Source organism: Esox lucius, chromosome 15 (assembly GCF_011004845.1).
Source record: "Esox lucius isolate fEsoLuc1 chromosome 15, fEsoLuc1.pri, whole genome shotgun sequence".
Lineage (NCBI taxonomy): Eukaryota > Metazoa > Chordata > Actinopteri > Esociformes > Esocidae > Esox > Esox lucius.
In genome coordinates, this window is record NC_047583.1 from 12,493,350 (window position 1) to 12,508,316 (window position 14,967).

The 14,967-nt window shown below is 41.8% G+C and overlaps 1 protein-coding gene across 1 annotated transcript; it reads right to left on the reverse strand.

Annotated features, from left to right (window-relative positions):
* Window positions 1-3,888: 3,888 nt before the first annotated feature.
* On the reverse strand, window positions 3,889-8,087 carry LOC105015619 (protein L-Myc-1b-like). The gene is made up of 3 exons (XM_010878900.4): window positions 7,835-8,087; window positions 6,545-7,190; window positions 3,889-5,541 (listed from the first exon to the last, which is right to left on the reverse strand). The coding sequence occupies exons 2-3, from the start codon at window positions 7,140-7,142 to the stop codon at window positions 4,934-4,936; spliced, it is 1,206 nt and encodes a 401-aa protein (XP_010877202.2). The 5' UTR covers window positions 7,143-7,190; window positions 7,835-8,087; the 3' UTR covers window positions 3,889-4,933.
* Window positions 8,088-14,967: the final 6,880 nt, after the last annotated feature.

Below are 14,967 nucleotides of genomic sequence, written 5' to 3' on the forward strand. Positions count from 1 at the left end.
ACTGGCCAGTCGGATAGTTGAATGCAGCACTGATACTGTAGTACCACCTGAAAGCTTAACTACATGTTAACTACATGTTTATTCCTTATCATTTAAATGTCAATGCAGAGTAAAATATTTATTTAATTAAAGGAAACCAAAACAGAAAATTCCCCCCAAATATCTACTAAAATCCTTAAGAAAGATCTAGCATCTGAGTCAAGCCTATGCTGTAGCGTGTGGCTTTCCTTTGCAGAGTCACAACCGTTTGTGCATACACTATGAAGGCTCCGCATCACCTACACTATCTCTCTGTTTTAAAGTGCAGAGATATGAGAGGAAGGAGGGTGAAATGAAGGGGATACGTAGGACTGTGAATGCCTGGAAGGCCTCCTCATGGAGCTGCATCATTAAATAACTGTGCCCGGACCTGTTCCACTGCTGTTCTGTGATTTCTGTTGGGCTAACATTACCGCACTGGGTTGACTAGGCGCATAATTATTAAGTTCAGCAACGAGGAGGGAATCTACTGTATTTGAGTTTTAAATAGCATGAAAATTGCAATAGAGCAAAACATAGTCAAATACAAACACATCCAGACATACAGTAGCCCTACCCCCCAGCCACCCAAAAAAGTTATCTTACAGCCTAGTGCACACACACACACACACACACACGCGCGCGCGTTCTTTAGGGATTTGAATAACACAATTAACCATAATTAACCAATTTACCATACCAGGTCAATTAACCACAGCCATGAAATCAACCATTAAGTATGACCATGTCAGCCCAATGGTATTGAATGGGAGCTGATATGCATTCTTGGTTTGAAAAAGGCGTGGTCAGCCAAGGGGCAGGCGTTTGGGTTGATGGTGCTGATTAACAGCACGGGGGGAAGGAGAGGTGAATGAAAGCATGTGTAATCGTGACATGCATGGTTCACATATTTGAGAAAAAGACATTTTCAGGCATAAGCCCAGGAGTTGAGTAATCAGGATAGTTGCTTGTAAAGAGAGATTTCAACAGACTGGAGAACAGAATGGAGAACAGATTGGAGAACAGACTGGAGAACAGATTGTACTGAGGAGAGGATCTACAATTTCAGGAAGACAGTTCCCAGTACCACTGGCCGTCTGAATCATCAAGCGTCCACAGCCCCACCCTGATCAGACATGAACACCCTGCAATCTGACCACCACCAGAACCCATTCAGAATAACCAGCATTCCACTACACACACATGATACACCCGCACAGACACATCAATGACTGCACTGAGACATGCATTTGGATGTAATTAACAGCCAGGCTGTAACAGTGATCATTGTAGAACAGATATTTCTGAGAATGGAACACACATGAACATGTGTGTTTCCTCCAGAACATGTATGTGGTAGGGATCGCACATGCTGCATTTTAGCTATTGCAGTGTGAGCAGGGATTCAGACCAGAAAAGCCAGTCGGACGAGCAAGTGGAGTTTAACCGTCAGGGGCCCCCAGCAGAACAGAACAGCTCACAGGACAAAGAGATCCTCTTACACACCACTTCCTGCATGGGAAAAATCCTGATGATGCTCTGCAGGAAAAGAGACACACTTGAGACATACAACTATTGACTTTTCCTAGTTGTGTTTACACAAGCATTTTCTCTTATTATTATCATTAGGTACTGATGTGACATTTGAAAACCACCTCCAGAGTTACTTAGTGCAAAACTGCAAATACAAAACAAGTGGGTTCTCTGGACAAAAATATGTTTTCATTAAGTGTAAAGATTACTGACAGTATGCACTGTGTATAGCAATGTTTAGCAAATGGTTGCATTGCAATTATCTGGTTGCATTGTCTACCGATCAGGAAACTCAGAGAGCAGGTTGCTTCTATCTGTTCCAATACTATGCTATCTGATCTCAGGATGCTTCGATTTCCTTACAAACAAACAAACACATTATCACACACAATCTGCAGCTGATCACTAACACACACATTACTACACACAACTTGCTGTGGAATAATGAAAATGTTCTCAAGGAAAAGCACTATAACCAGTAAAACTGGAGATGTAGAACATCAGATTTGAGGCATCCAAAAGGCTGGCATATCAAAAGTAAAAATGTATTGTATAGAGAAGACTATGCACAATCAGCCTATAAATTAGACAGTTTCATTAACTGATTAATAACGGTATTGGTTAGCAACAGATGTGTATGTATGAGCTAAAACATTCTACCTCACTAAGCAAGCTCATAAAGAACACATTCCCAGCTGAATGGTACAGAGAAAGGATGCCCCAGGGGTTGAGATAGGGCTCAGTGAATGCAGGTTAACGGCCAACCGTCAAGCGTAGGACAAAGGGCTGTGAGGTGTGAGACGGTTGAGGGTGTGGCTGACTGGTCTATCTGGCTGCTTGTTCTATCCATGGATAATCAAATAATCCCAATTCTCACATTTCTGACAATCACTGTTCTCCTGTTCAGACAGGGTTTAAAAAAAAATGTTTTGACGTTAAATGGTTCTTTGTCTCGAAAGTAGTCAAAGAGCCAAGACGAGTTGGAATCCATTGTTCAGTTCTTTAAAACACACATCACAAAGTGAAGAAAATGTAACCATAGATTACAGTTGCTCTTGGCCATAGACAATATTGAGGGCAAGTAAGAATTTAACATCACGTTTTAAAATAGTGATATTTTCCTTTAACATTGACAAAAAAGATCACTGCGGCTACACTGTTTAATTATTACTGCAGAATCATTTGTGGGCCCAGTATAAATTGCTGTTTACCGTTCCTTATGCTAACAAGAGCTACTGATCCTATTGGCCTTCGACGCTTAGCTAAATGCTGTCTAATTGTACAAGCACTTCTCAAGCATACGAAAATAGTACCAGCTGTGTAGGATGGCAGATGACACCTAGCTACATTTCAAGGGTAAAAGAACAAAGGACCAAATCCCAGCAGGGTAGTCATAAAACATACACAAGCTGACAGGCCTTTAAATACAAACCTACATATCTTGACTGCAAAAACACATCCTCAGAATACCTGAAAGTGGAGAAATTACGAGTCACAGGAAACTATGAAAGCTTCCTATAATAGATACAAAATTGCCTCCACTTGAGGATTCATAGCACCTCTCCATTTTGCAGTCAATATTCAATCCACTTTCTACTACGCAGAAGGAAGACATGCCTGCTTATAATAGGACTAATCCCAGCTCAGAGCAGACCCTCTCGCCACCCCTCAGGGACAGTTCTAAAGATACAACGTGTGTGTGTGTCCTAGTTGAGAGCACATCAGGTGTCCAGCATGCAGCAGCCACTGCAGAGGGGAGGATCCTCCAAGGTTTCACACATTTCAAGGACATATTCACCCTCTATCTAGACTAGACCCGGCTTCGGCATGCTTCCAAGCTGGCCAGATCCTGACGGCGAAGCCTGGGACACGGTGAAACAAATACCACCTTTAAAGTCAGTAGAAAAACCCACTTGAATAATATGCGGCCTTTCAAAGACAGGAAAATATCTATTTGACTCACTCTGCATTGAAAGCATCTCCACCATCCAATGATAAACTTGACATTTGATAATGACATGAAGGACAAAGGAAATGTGTGGACTGATACACGTTTCCATGGAAACGGATACAGAAAAGCAGTCAAGTAATGCTTGAGCTGCTAAGTCATACAGTCCTGACATTAGATCTGTCATGCAAAAGTTGACAAATGGGATTGTGTTCATGCATTAATGAGGTGTTATGGCAATGCCGATTTTCCTTTTCCTCAACCATGATCAAACACAATGAATTACGGTCAAAAATGCACTGCTTCAATTTCTTAATATGTAAACTAGCCAAAACAGTAGCAATATACTTGGTGTAGCCATTTGAAAGAACAAAAATAACAAAATGATATGCAAATATATCAAATTTAATGCATCTACTCATTTCAGAAAATTCAAACAGGAACAAGCAGTGAACATAGCAAAGTGACATGTGTAATTAAACAAAATAGAAGCTCCCCGAAACCAATGTTACAGAGAAAAAAAATTAATATCCTTAACAGAGCAATATGCTATTATTTACAAAAACAATTTATACATCAAAATAACTCAAAACAAACAAAAAGGTTACTCAATTCCTATTTACACTAAACAGCCAATCAACTCACCCCTACATCCTAGACAGTCTTATGACATTTGGACATCAGGTTCATTCCGGTTAATCACAGCATCCTCTCACCTAGAGAGGACCCAACAGCAGGCCCTCGCGGTCAAGCAGTCTGGTTTCACAGTACCTCACAATGGAACTTGAATGGAGTCTACTACTCAAGTAGACCCAGGAGCAGGTGTAAATCACTCAATCAACATCTATCATAACCCTTATCCGTGAATTCCGAAAGTAGTTTTCACATGAAAGGACAGACAGTGAATCAGCTGGGCTTCCTAAAAAGCTGACAGGATATTTGGAGTTCCATCAAATACAACTGTGGCAAGCTTGCTACCAATATAGATTAAAATTTAAACATACCATTTTTCTAGTTCCAGTTTGAGGCAGTGTCATTTAGCTCTAGATGTGGTAGTAATTGAGCCTAGAAACAATATAACGGTTCACCTCTTCCTTTAAACTTGAAATAACTCCTCATGCACACCATGAACCAACTCACCAAATGTTTGTCACATATAGTTAACTACCACCTTGTCCTCACTCAATGTGCAAATAGAGACAACACAAAAAAAAAAAAGAAATCTCCTAAATGCCAGCCTCCCATGGATTCACAAGCTGACAGATCCACCAAGTTTTAAAGGAACTCGATAGCTTTATATGAAGGAGGCTTTCGTTTGTTAAACAGCGCTAGTTTTTTTTTTTTTTTTTAAAGTGGCAACTTGCTTATAGAGCGGTCTATGGCTTCTTAGAATGAGGCAGTTCATTTGTAAATAGTTTGTTGGATTGTTAGCCCTCAAGAGCGCTTCAAGTCCGCTATCCTCCGGAGGAGCTGCTGCTGACGAGCTTTGAGGCGTTTCCTCTCCTGGGCCTGGTGCTTCTCTCTGGTGTGTAGCTGGAGCAGGTACTCCGTGGCCTGTGTCAGGATGGCCACCTTGGGGGTCTTGGCTGACTCCACCAGGCCAGGGATCTCATCCCGCAGGGCCAAGAAGCGGGAGCGAAGGTCATTCCGCCTCTTCCGCTCCAGGTAATTGTGGTTCTTCCGGCGGTCCGTGTCCTCTGCGTCGGAGCTCTGGGGGCTATCTGCCGAGGACCCCGCGGGGGAAGTGGAGTCCGGGGAGTTTGGCCGCTTGTGGCCGGACGCAGGACAGGAACGTTTGGTTTGTGGCTCCTCCTCTTCGTCGTCGTCGTCATCATCGTCGTCGTCGTCGTCCTCATCTTCAGGGTCACTGTCAGGGGAAGGGGCTGCGTAGTTGTGGTGCTGTCGATGGACAGACATGTGAAAACGCTTTGGGCAGGGGTCGTCGTGAACAGTCGGGGTCCCAGGATTACGTCGGCCCAACAGTCTGACGCGGTTCTTCTTACTCTCCACAGTCACCACGTCAATCTCCTCATCGTCGTTGTCTGTTACATCAAAAGAACCATCACACATAAATACACATGAAGAGGAGTTAGAGGAGGCTTGAAGCCCCTTACCTCTGACAGGCTGTTAGTGGAGAAAACATAGGAAATCACCAGCTGAAACGATGTGGCAAAACACGTCTTAAATGCTTCGTGGGAAAGTGTCCTTGAGATGAAAAACTATTAAAAGGACACTTTACAGTCTATATTTTCATAGGGAAAACAGAAAATTAGCTACGGTCTGGTCTTCCATGTTAGGTGTGCTGGAAATCTGACTTTTATAAAGACACAGGATCATATTGATTCAGCCAACAAAGATTGTCACAGGATCAGAAACCACAGTGACCAAATGTCCTGGATCTACCACTCCAACGCACCAAACCAAAAACATTACAAAGAATTCAGGGGGTAAGGTTTATAAAAACCCTGTGCAGCCTTTTAGCTGGACTTAAATAATAATTCTGTCTTAATGAACAAACTAATTTGTACCTATACATTCCCCCTGGGCTAAATGGTTGGTCTGATGTTACAGACATTAGGATTTAAAGATGTTAGCACACAGACCTGATTGGCTAATCTACAGCCTATTCCCTTGGCCAGTTGGCCAAATGCACAATCCCACCCAAACCGACTGTGATTCAGTGTTTTTACCCCCAAGCAGCAGTTACAAAAAAGGACATTATCACAATCTGAACATTTGCTGTGTTATTTCAACCTCATTGTGTGGAAGTATCACCAAAATACCAAATTCACATCTCACTTCAATTAGACTTTAAAACTTGATCTACTGCAGCTGTAACCCAAAGCACATGCAGCAACCGTTAACACACCTTTACTAAACCAGTGGCATTTCTCAGAGATGGAGATACACTGTCCGAATACTTTGACTCAGCATAAGTCAACAACCAGCCTGATGCGAGCGTTTCCCTGGCTACCGCCCATTGACGCATTGAGTGGGCAACATCTAGGAGAGGTGAGTGTATTTACTGCTTGGCTAGTTTCTTACCAGAGGAATCGGAGCGAGACTCAGAGCCTGACGAAGCAGATTTCCTACAGCCGGTGGTCGGGAAGGTGAGCACAGCTGCCGGATCAACGCATTCTGTCGTCATGGCGCTGGGCAGCGGAGTGTCAGCTGGAGTCAGTGAGCTGCACAGCACTTTACTTCCATTCATAGTTGCGACATTCTGGTGTGCCGGTTGGGAGAGACGAGGCTGGGCCGTAGCTGACAGGCGTCCATTGACTTTCTCCAAGTGCTTACTGGCCGAGAAACTACTCCACATGCAGTCCTGGATAATAATGGAGCTCACGTTTCCAAAAAGCTTCTCGGCAGGGAGCCCCTCGCACTCGTCATCCTGACTCAAGACCTTAGACAGCCAGCCAAGCTTGTCTCCTGGGGTGACGTGCACGGTACCACCGGTGAGTGTCCGGTTGGGAGACATGGGAGGGGTGGGCAACAGCTCAAACTTCTTCCAAATGTCCTCACTGGGCGCGGTTGACTTGTAGAAATCCTCTTCTTTGTCAAGGTCATCTAAAAAGTAGTGCTGATAGCAGTCGTACTCCATCTCCCAGCTATTACACGATACTCTGGAGTATATTCCAAGCATGAATGATTACACTAGATTGCGATGTTAAAGGAAAAGTCTTCACACGACCTAAAGAAACAAAAGTGAGCGTCAGTCCTATTTCTTGAATACAGGGGCTATATTACTTTGTAATCTAGACATTATCTTTAAGATACAAAATGACGAGGACGGATGAACACTTCCCCTTCCACAGACTGCTTTCAATAAACGTGTGCAACCAGCAGCAATTGTTAAGTGCTTTCTACATCGAGTCTGGTGTTGTGTACAACCGGGACTACATATAGGTTTCATTGATATCATCTTTTGGGGGTTTACCAGTAGTAAACTAAAATGTCCATATAAGGAACAGTCTTCACCGAGCTGTTTGCGCCATTGAATCTAACACAACAAAAGCATTAAAAACATATATGCTTTTGCACACAAGTCCTTTCAGATACTTGGCCACTGTGCCACCTAAAGCAGAGACTACGTTGTTAGATTGGAAGGTGCGCTGCCTGGTGGAACATTAATGGGGAGAAAGCGCAGTCCCAGGCAGCCGTGCATTGAGACAAAACAAAGTAGGCTAGAGGGTATTTGCTTTGTCTTGATGTTCAAATGGAACGGGTGCAACACCAGCAGCAGCCAATCCTTAAAACATGAATTGCACACACAATAATAAAATGTTAGTAGGTATTATGTATCCTAGGTAGATTACTCTTCTAAAAAACACTTACCGGTTTCTTTAAGGATTCGAATCAGCAATACCCGATACGAATCTACTCCGTATTAGCTGGTAGTTGGAACTCCTAATAAAGAAAATAGGCTAAACCCTAGGTCACTCCCAGCGAAATATATGAAAACAAAGCTGAAGTTCGATATAAAGATCTTTCGGCAGTTTGTGTTTTAAAAAAAAAAAGTGGTGTAATTGATTCCGCCCACAGACTGGTTAAAAAAAAAAAGCCACACGGTGCGTTTTTCGCGCCAGTGTGAAGATAAAGTAGGGAGTAGCTATATCTGCACTGGCGCTAAATCCGGGTGAGCCCCGCTGTTCATTAGCATAAACGAGCACGCCCAGTTAAAGCTACACGCGAAGACACAATGTCTTGTGGATGCAAATCACTTTGTCTATGAATCTTATAAGAATATATTCTCTGTGTGTTTTTGAGTATATACATATATTAAGAGAATACAGGACCGTACTGCAATCGTCATGAACCAATTGATAATGAAAGCCAAATTTTAATAGATACATTTTGATCCGAGGTCACGAATATATGTGAGATAATTTAATTTGTATCCATACAAATAGATGGTCCTTTTATGAATATTCCTTGGTATGGCATCATAGAACGTCATAGAAACACTATATTACGTTCTGTAGATTTGTGTCTGTTATATCTCAATCTAGCGTGATACAAGCTGGTGGACAGCGACATGGTGCTTCCTTACTGAAAATGTAAATCCGTTATTACAGTCAAAAATATAGACATAAATGCGCTGAACTCTTTTTAAAATATATATATTTTTAAAATATATTTTTTTATTTTAGAGGAGGATCTTTTAACAATCCTAACATATGTTAGCCAGTTAACATACTACACACATGCACAAGACCCCTGACCATACATTTGTTCTAAATTGTTTTCCATTCTTAATGGCCTGTGGCTACGGCATAAACCACTGGAAATCCCAGACACAGATTAAATCAACATACGAGTGTGACAGTCCCCTAATTCAAACTTTTCACTATTATCTAAATCATACATCAGGACAGCTTTATTCAGTATAAAGAGTTCTGAGTGAAGGGTGGCATGTGTTTTGGAAGGACAGATGTCCCTGTCTGGCTGTTGTTGTAGTGATGCATATAATCCCCCTGGTCAATAACCAATATTGGTTACCCTGGGGTGAAGACGTGTGTGCTAATTCTGATGCAAAATGTTGGTTAAATTGGTCTCATCTGCGTGACCCATATCAGTACAGAGAAAAACTCACCAGAAGAAAATTATTTAATTAAACCAAAGGAATGGTTAAATAAACGTTATAAACCAAAGTAATAGTTAGATAAACCTTAGAAACCAAAGTGATAGTTTACTATGGAGTCCCCAGTACAGTTTTCCCAAGTAGGGGGAAGTATACATAAATATACATCACATTAAAAACTAGCAGTAATTCCTGAGAATGTAGAAATGGGAATATGGACAGTATGAATATACATCTTAAATATTATAAATATCAGTAAAGTAGTGCTAATGTTGTATTGCTTACCCTTTTGCAAGCAAAAGGGCATTTTGCAGATCCATTGCCGAGACTAAAGACAAGGTACGGTAACGTGGAGGAAGACGCACCCCATCTTGGATTAATGTCTAATTGCTGACACAAAAATCTAAAGTTTTGATTTTTTTTTAATGTAAATATTGCCATGCTTAGATGGAACAAACTATAAAAGAAAATAAATGGCTACAATTGACAGATTTTGTTATTACGTTATTTAAAAAAACATGGTTTTTAGGAAAGGGGCATTTTGCTCAGCTAGCGGGGTAAGATGTTCATTCCCTGGGGTAGGTTGCCCCTATTCTTTTAAAGAATTTGGGAGGGGGGTGTTTTATTCCATGTTACCCTACATATGTAAACAGTATATGCAATGACATCCTTATTTTTGAAAGCCAATTACAGAGCTGAGATTGTAGGTGGTAGGAGTGATTTGTTTGCAACTTGAAAGAAAATATTGTTCCATGTTACTGGAGGATGCACAAGAACTTTGTAACAGAGTTAACAACTGCCAAATAAAAAATTACAAGAAGATACAGTAATGGTCAGAGCCTAGAAGTTAAATTGTCTTTAAGTATAACTCAATATTCCTCTTAAACTGTTTGAATTTGATATTGAAATACTTGTCGTAAGCTACTGTGGCGGCAGATGACTGGCCTGTGTTCATTTGGTTTCACAATTCAAACACTCAGTGAAGAAAGACAAATGTATAAATATAGGGTAAATCCACTACATGAAAATTATACAGTAGACAAACAAACCAATTTACTATTATATACGATCGCCAGTCTTTTTCTTTTGTGAAGGGCATTTAAGTGTTGAGTGGGAATTTGGCCTTTACTATAGAGTTTGAGTCAAAAGGTCACCAACGTCTGCCGTGGAGACAAGACAAGGTCAGAACCATAGAGCACTGCCCCCTCCATTCCTCCATCCTTCTCAACCCATCATAGCAATCAGAACGGACTGTATCCCATTGTCTCCACATTATATTAAACCGAAGCAATGGTTAAATAACTGTTATAAACCAAAGTATTAGTTGGATAAAACTTACAAACCAAAGTGACAGTTGAATAAACATTAAAAACCAAAGTGACAGTTGAATAAACCTTAGAAACCAAAGTAATAATTGGATAAACCTTAGAAAACAAAGTGATAGATGAGAAAACCTTAGAAACCAAAGTAATGATTGGATAAACCTTAGAAAACAAAGTGATAGTTGAATAAACATTAAAAACCAAAGTGACAGTTGAATAAACCTTAGAAACCCAAGTGATAGTTGAATAAACCTTAGAAACCAAAGTAATAATTGGATAAACCTTAGAAAACAAAGTGATGGTTGAAAAAACCTTAGAAACCATAGTGAGTTTCTATGGAGTGCCCAATATAATTTTTCTTATATATCTTACGTATTTAAGGGAAGACCCCCAGCAGGCATTCTGTAAAGGATATGTTACTGTTATTCTTAATGGACATGACATCTGTTGAGAGTCTGAGGTCAAACACACTTCTATCCCATACTGTCATTACTACAAGCCAAGTGCAATGGCGTCCTAGCTGAAGGAAGAAAAGGGCAAGTAGCTTTTTGTCACTATTCTACTTTGTTTATTTAAATATATTTCATACAGCCTATCTTATGTAGGTTGTATAAAAAGATGTCTGGACAGTGGACGTAAATTGTCTCACTCCTGTAATGTAAAACGGCCCCAAGATCATTCCCCTTGTCCTTTGCAGTCAAATGAAAGGCACAATACAACCATTTTTATATCAACACATAATCACTTGTTTAATGTGATTATCGATAGAATTTACGCTTTTTTCAAGCATGAATTTTACAGAGTGATGTCTGGGAGTGATGAAAGCAAGCTGTTATTCAAGGGTCCTTCTTATGATTTGTACTACTATACAGTATGACCTTACCTCACACGAAAACTGTCGCAGGTCCTAATCCAGGCAAACAATCTCACAGCAGAAGTACTTCTACTCAATGTTTATTTGTCTCATTTGCTTGTGTCATTAAATCCCTACAATGTATCCAGAATGCCACAGCTCGCCTGGTGTTCAAGTTCTCTTATGCTTCACACAAACACCAGCTTAGTTTGAAGCTTACATCCAGTATAAGACTGTGATGCTTGTCTGTGGAGCAACAAGGGGAGCAGCCCCTCCCTACCTTTAGGAAATTCTCAAACCCTACATCCTTACCTGAACTCTTTGTTCTGCCACATCTGGTCTATTGGCCATCCCACCTTTACGTGTTTGAGAATGTGAATTGAAATAAACGCATGCAGACACACCACACACATCTCACAAAAAATTGACATTAAGATGTATCAACTTGCAGCTGAATTAATTTAGCCCATGCCATCTCTGTAGTTAGTGTGACAATAAGGAATTATTTCACTAGTCAATTCAGACAAGAGCATCCACATTCTCCTTGTCTCTTTACTCATCCAGAACAAGTGGTAATATTTAGATTTTTCCATCCATCCATCTTCTTCCGCTTATCTGGGGCCGGGTCGCGGGGGCAGCAGTCTAAGCAGGGATGCCCAGACTTCCCTCTCCCCAGACACTTCCTCTAGCTCTTGCGGGGGGACACAGAGGCGTTCCCAGGCCAGCCGGGAGACATAGTCCCACCAGCGTGTCCTAGGTCTTTCCCGGGGTCTCCTCCCGGTGGGACAGGCCCGGAACACCTTCCCAGGAAGGCGTTCCGGAGGCATCCGAAACAGATGCTCAAGCCACCTCAGCTGACCCCTCTCGATGTGGAGGAGCAGCAGCTCTACTCCGAGCTCCTCCCGGGTGACCGAGCTCACCCTATCTCTAAGGGATCGCCCGGCCACCCTGCGGAGGAAGCTCATTTCGGCCGCCTGTATCCGGGATCTTGTCCTTTCGGTCATGACCCAAAGCTCATGACCATAGGTGAGAGTAGGAACGTAGATTGACTGGTAAATCGAGAGCTTCGCCTTGCGGCTCAGCTCTTTCTTCACCACGACAGACCGATACATCGACTGCATTACTGCAGAAGCTGCACCGATCCGTCTGTCAATCTCCCGTTCCATCCTTCCCTCACTCGTGAACAAGACCCCTAGATACTTAAACTCCTCCACTTGAGGCAGGCACTCTCCACCAACCTGAAGTGGGCAAGCCACCCTTTTCCGACTGAGGACCATGGCCTCGGATTTGGAGGTACTGATTCTCATCCCCACCGCTTCACACTCAGCTGCAAACCGTCCCAGTGCATGCTGAAGGTCCTGGTTAGAAGGGGCCAACACGACAACATCATCTGCAAAGAGCAGAGACGAAATTGTGTCGTCCCCAAACCTGACACCCTCCGGCCCCTGGCTGCGCCTAGAAATTCTGTCCATAAAAATTACGAACAGAATTGGTGACAAAGGGCAGCCCTGCCGGAGTCCAACATGCACTGGGAACAAGTCTGACTTACTGCCGGCAATGCGGACCAAGCTCCTGCTTCGGTTGTACAGGGACCTGACAGACCTTAGCAAAGGACCCAGGACCCCATATTCCCGAAGCACCCTCCACAAGATGCCGCGAGGGACACAGTCGAATGCCTTCTCCAAATCCACAAAACACATGTGGATTGGTTGGGCAAACTCCCATGAACCCTCCAACACCCCGTAGTTTATTAGTTGTATTAGTTGTTAGTTGTTGTATTAGCGTATTAGTTGTTAATCATGCCCGGATTAGTCAAGAGTAACTATCACTACAAATTAAGCTTTTAGTGAAACACATTTTGGTCTAAATTTTGTCTTCAGTTAACTGGCATTAAAATGTCTGATGTAGAGCTACCTTTTTAAAGGTGATCAATTATCATGTCAAGGGTGGGGTTCACACATCAGCAAAATGGTGAGGCTATTACTCCTCCTCCTCCTGGCTGCAATCAAAACATTTTACCCACCTCCAAAATGAATATTTATAAACAACTACTTCCCCTAAAAACTTTTCACCTGAATGCATTTTTGGACTGAATTTGTCCTATCAGGTCACATGGCCCAGAGACATCTTGGGCCTACTTTTAACAGTTTAAAAACATTGTGTCATGATGAATGTCTATTGAGTTGATGAATATGAGAAAGAAAAATATTGTTGTTGGTTGTGTCTTGGTATTTCAGTCATATAAAATGAATGGAAATCAGGTATGTATTTAGGTGGTGACAGTAACCAAACAGCTCAAATTGTACATATAGAACTGAATTTATGACCTAGCTCATCTCTGCAGCCTGGACAAATCTCACACTAACCTTGTTCATTCTCATCACACTGAGCAAAGACGACCACCCTCCAATCTGCTACTTCTGAAGAACAAAAGTCTTACAGGCCCATACAACTCCAATAAGGGCCTTAACTCCTCCTATTTGAATCATCCCAAATAAAGGAATAGAATCTTTCCATAGCAGGGTAATTGTTGGCGTAACAATACTGAGCTCTAACAATAGCCTCATGGGAGTAGCTCCCCAAGTCAACTGCAGCTTTTCTTTAAGTGACTCCCATTGTTTTGTAGCATAAGTGGAGGAGGACATGGGAAGGAAACTTGGGGGTGCTGTAAGTGGGGTGGGCGCGGAGGTACGCTTTAGAGAGAAGTCAAGCAGGGCACCCAGTCAACCACCCATAAAGATATGGAAGGCAGAATGGCAGAAACATCAGAATGCAATGCTGGAATACAGGGTTCAGAACATTCTGGAAGTTACCCACCGTCTCTTCTTGCTACCCTCTCATTACACATGACCCATGACCCCTGACCTCTGAACTTATCCTCCCTCCCCAATATAAACCATTGAAAACAGATTGAACATTTTCCTGTCACCCTCTGCAAGTTAAAATACAAAAAAGACAGAGTTATATCTGCTCCCATGGGATGTATTGATCCAGTAGTTTTGGCAACCATCACTACCATGGTATACATTCTGAGGGAGAAGGAACCCTAGCAGTTAGAGCATCTGAACAGTAACTGAAAGTGTGCAAGGTCCAATCACCAAGAAAATAAGTAAAAAAATCTGCTGTTCTGTCCTTCAGTAAGGTAGTTTACCCTAACTTCTCTAGAATAGAACATATGCTAAATTAAACCTGTTTGGAACTTTGGGTGGGTAAATCAGCAAATTAATATTTTTTAATCCAAACTGATAACACTTATCTGATCCTTTTGTTGGGGAAATAGAACATCTGATCAGTCATAGAACACTGCACATGAGCACAAACGTCTGTTCACTTGCAGGAAACAAGAGTTGAATTCAGTGGTCATTTCAAAATGTCCATTCAGAGTAGAAATATACCCTGGAAAGGTTTTGCACACTAAGAAATGGATTTGTCATAGTTAAAAACTAAAACTATTGTTTGCATCTGGCACCATAGTTATATAACTCTGTAGAACATTATGGTAAAACAGTGCATCATACAACAGTGTATCATGTGGTCTGCATTGGCTGAGTTTCACTGCCCTCTGGTGTTGATCTTTTCGTTAGGTAGGGAGAGAATATGGAGTTAGATATCTGTCAAAAGCATACATATTGTTGGGATCTTAAGAAAATTCATATGTAAATTGGTATGATCATAAAATAAATATAAAGTAATACGTAAAACATGAAACGTA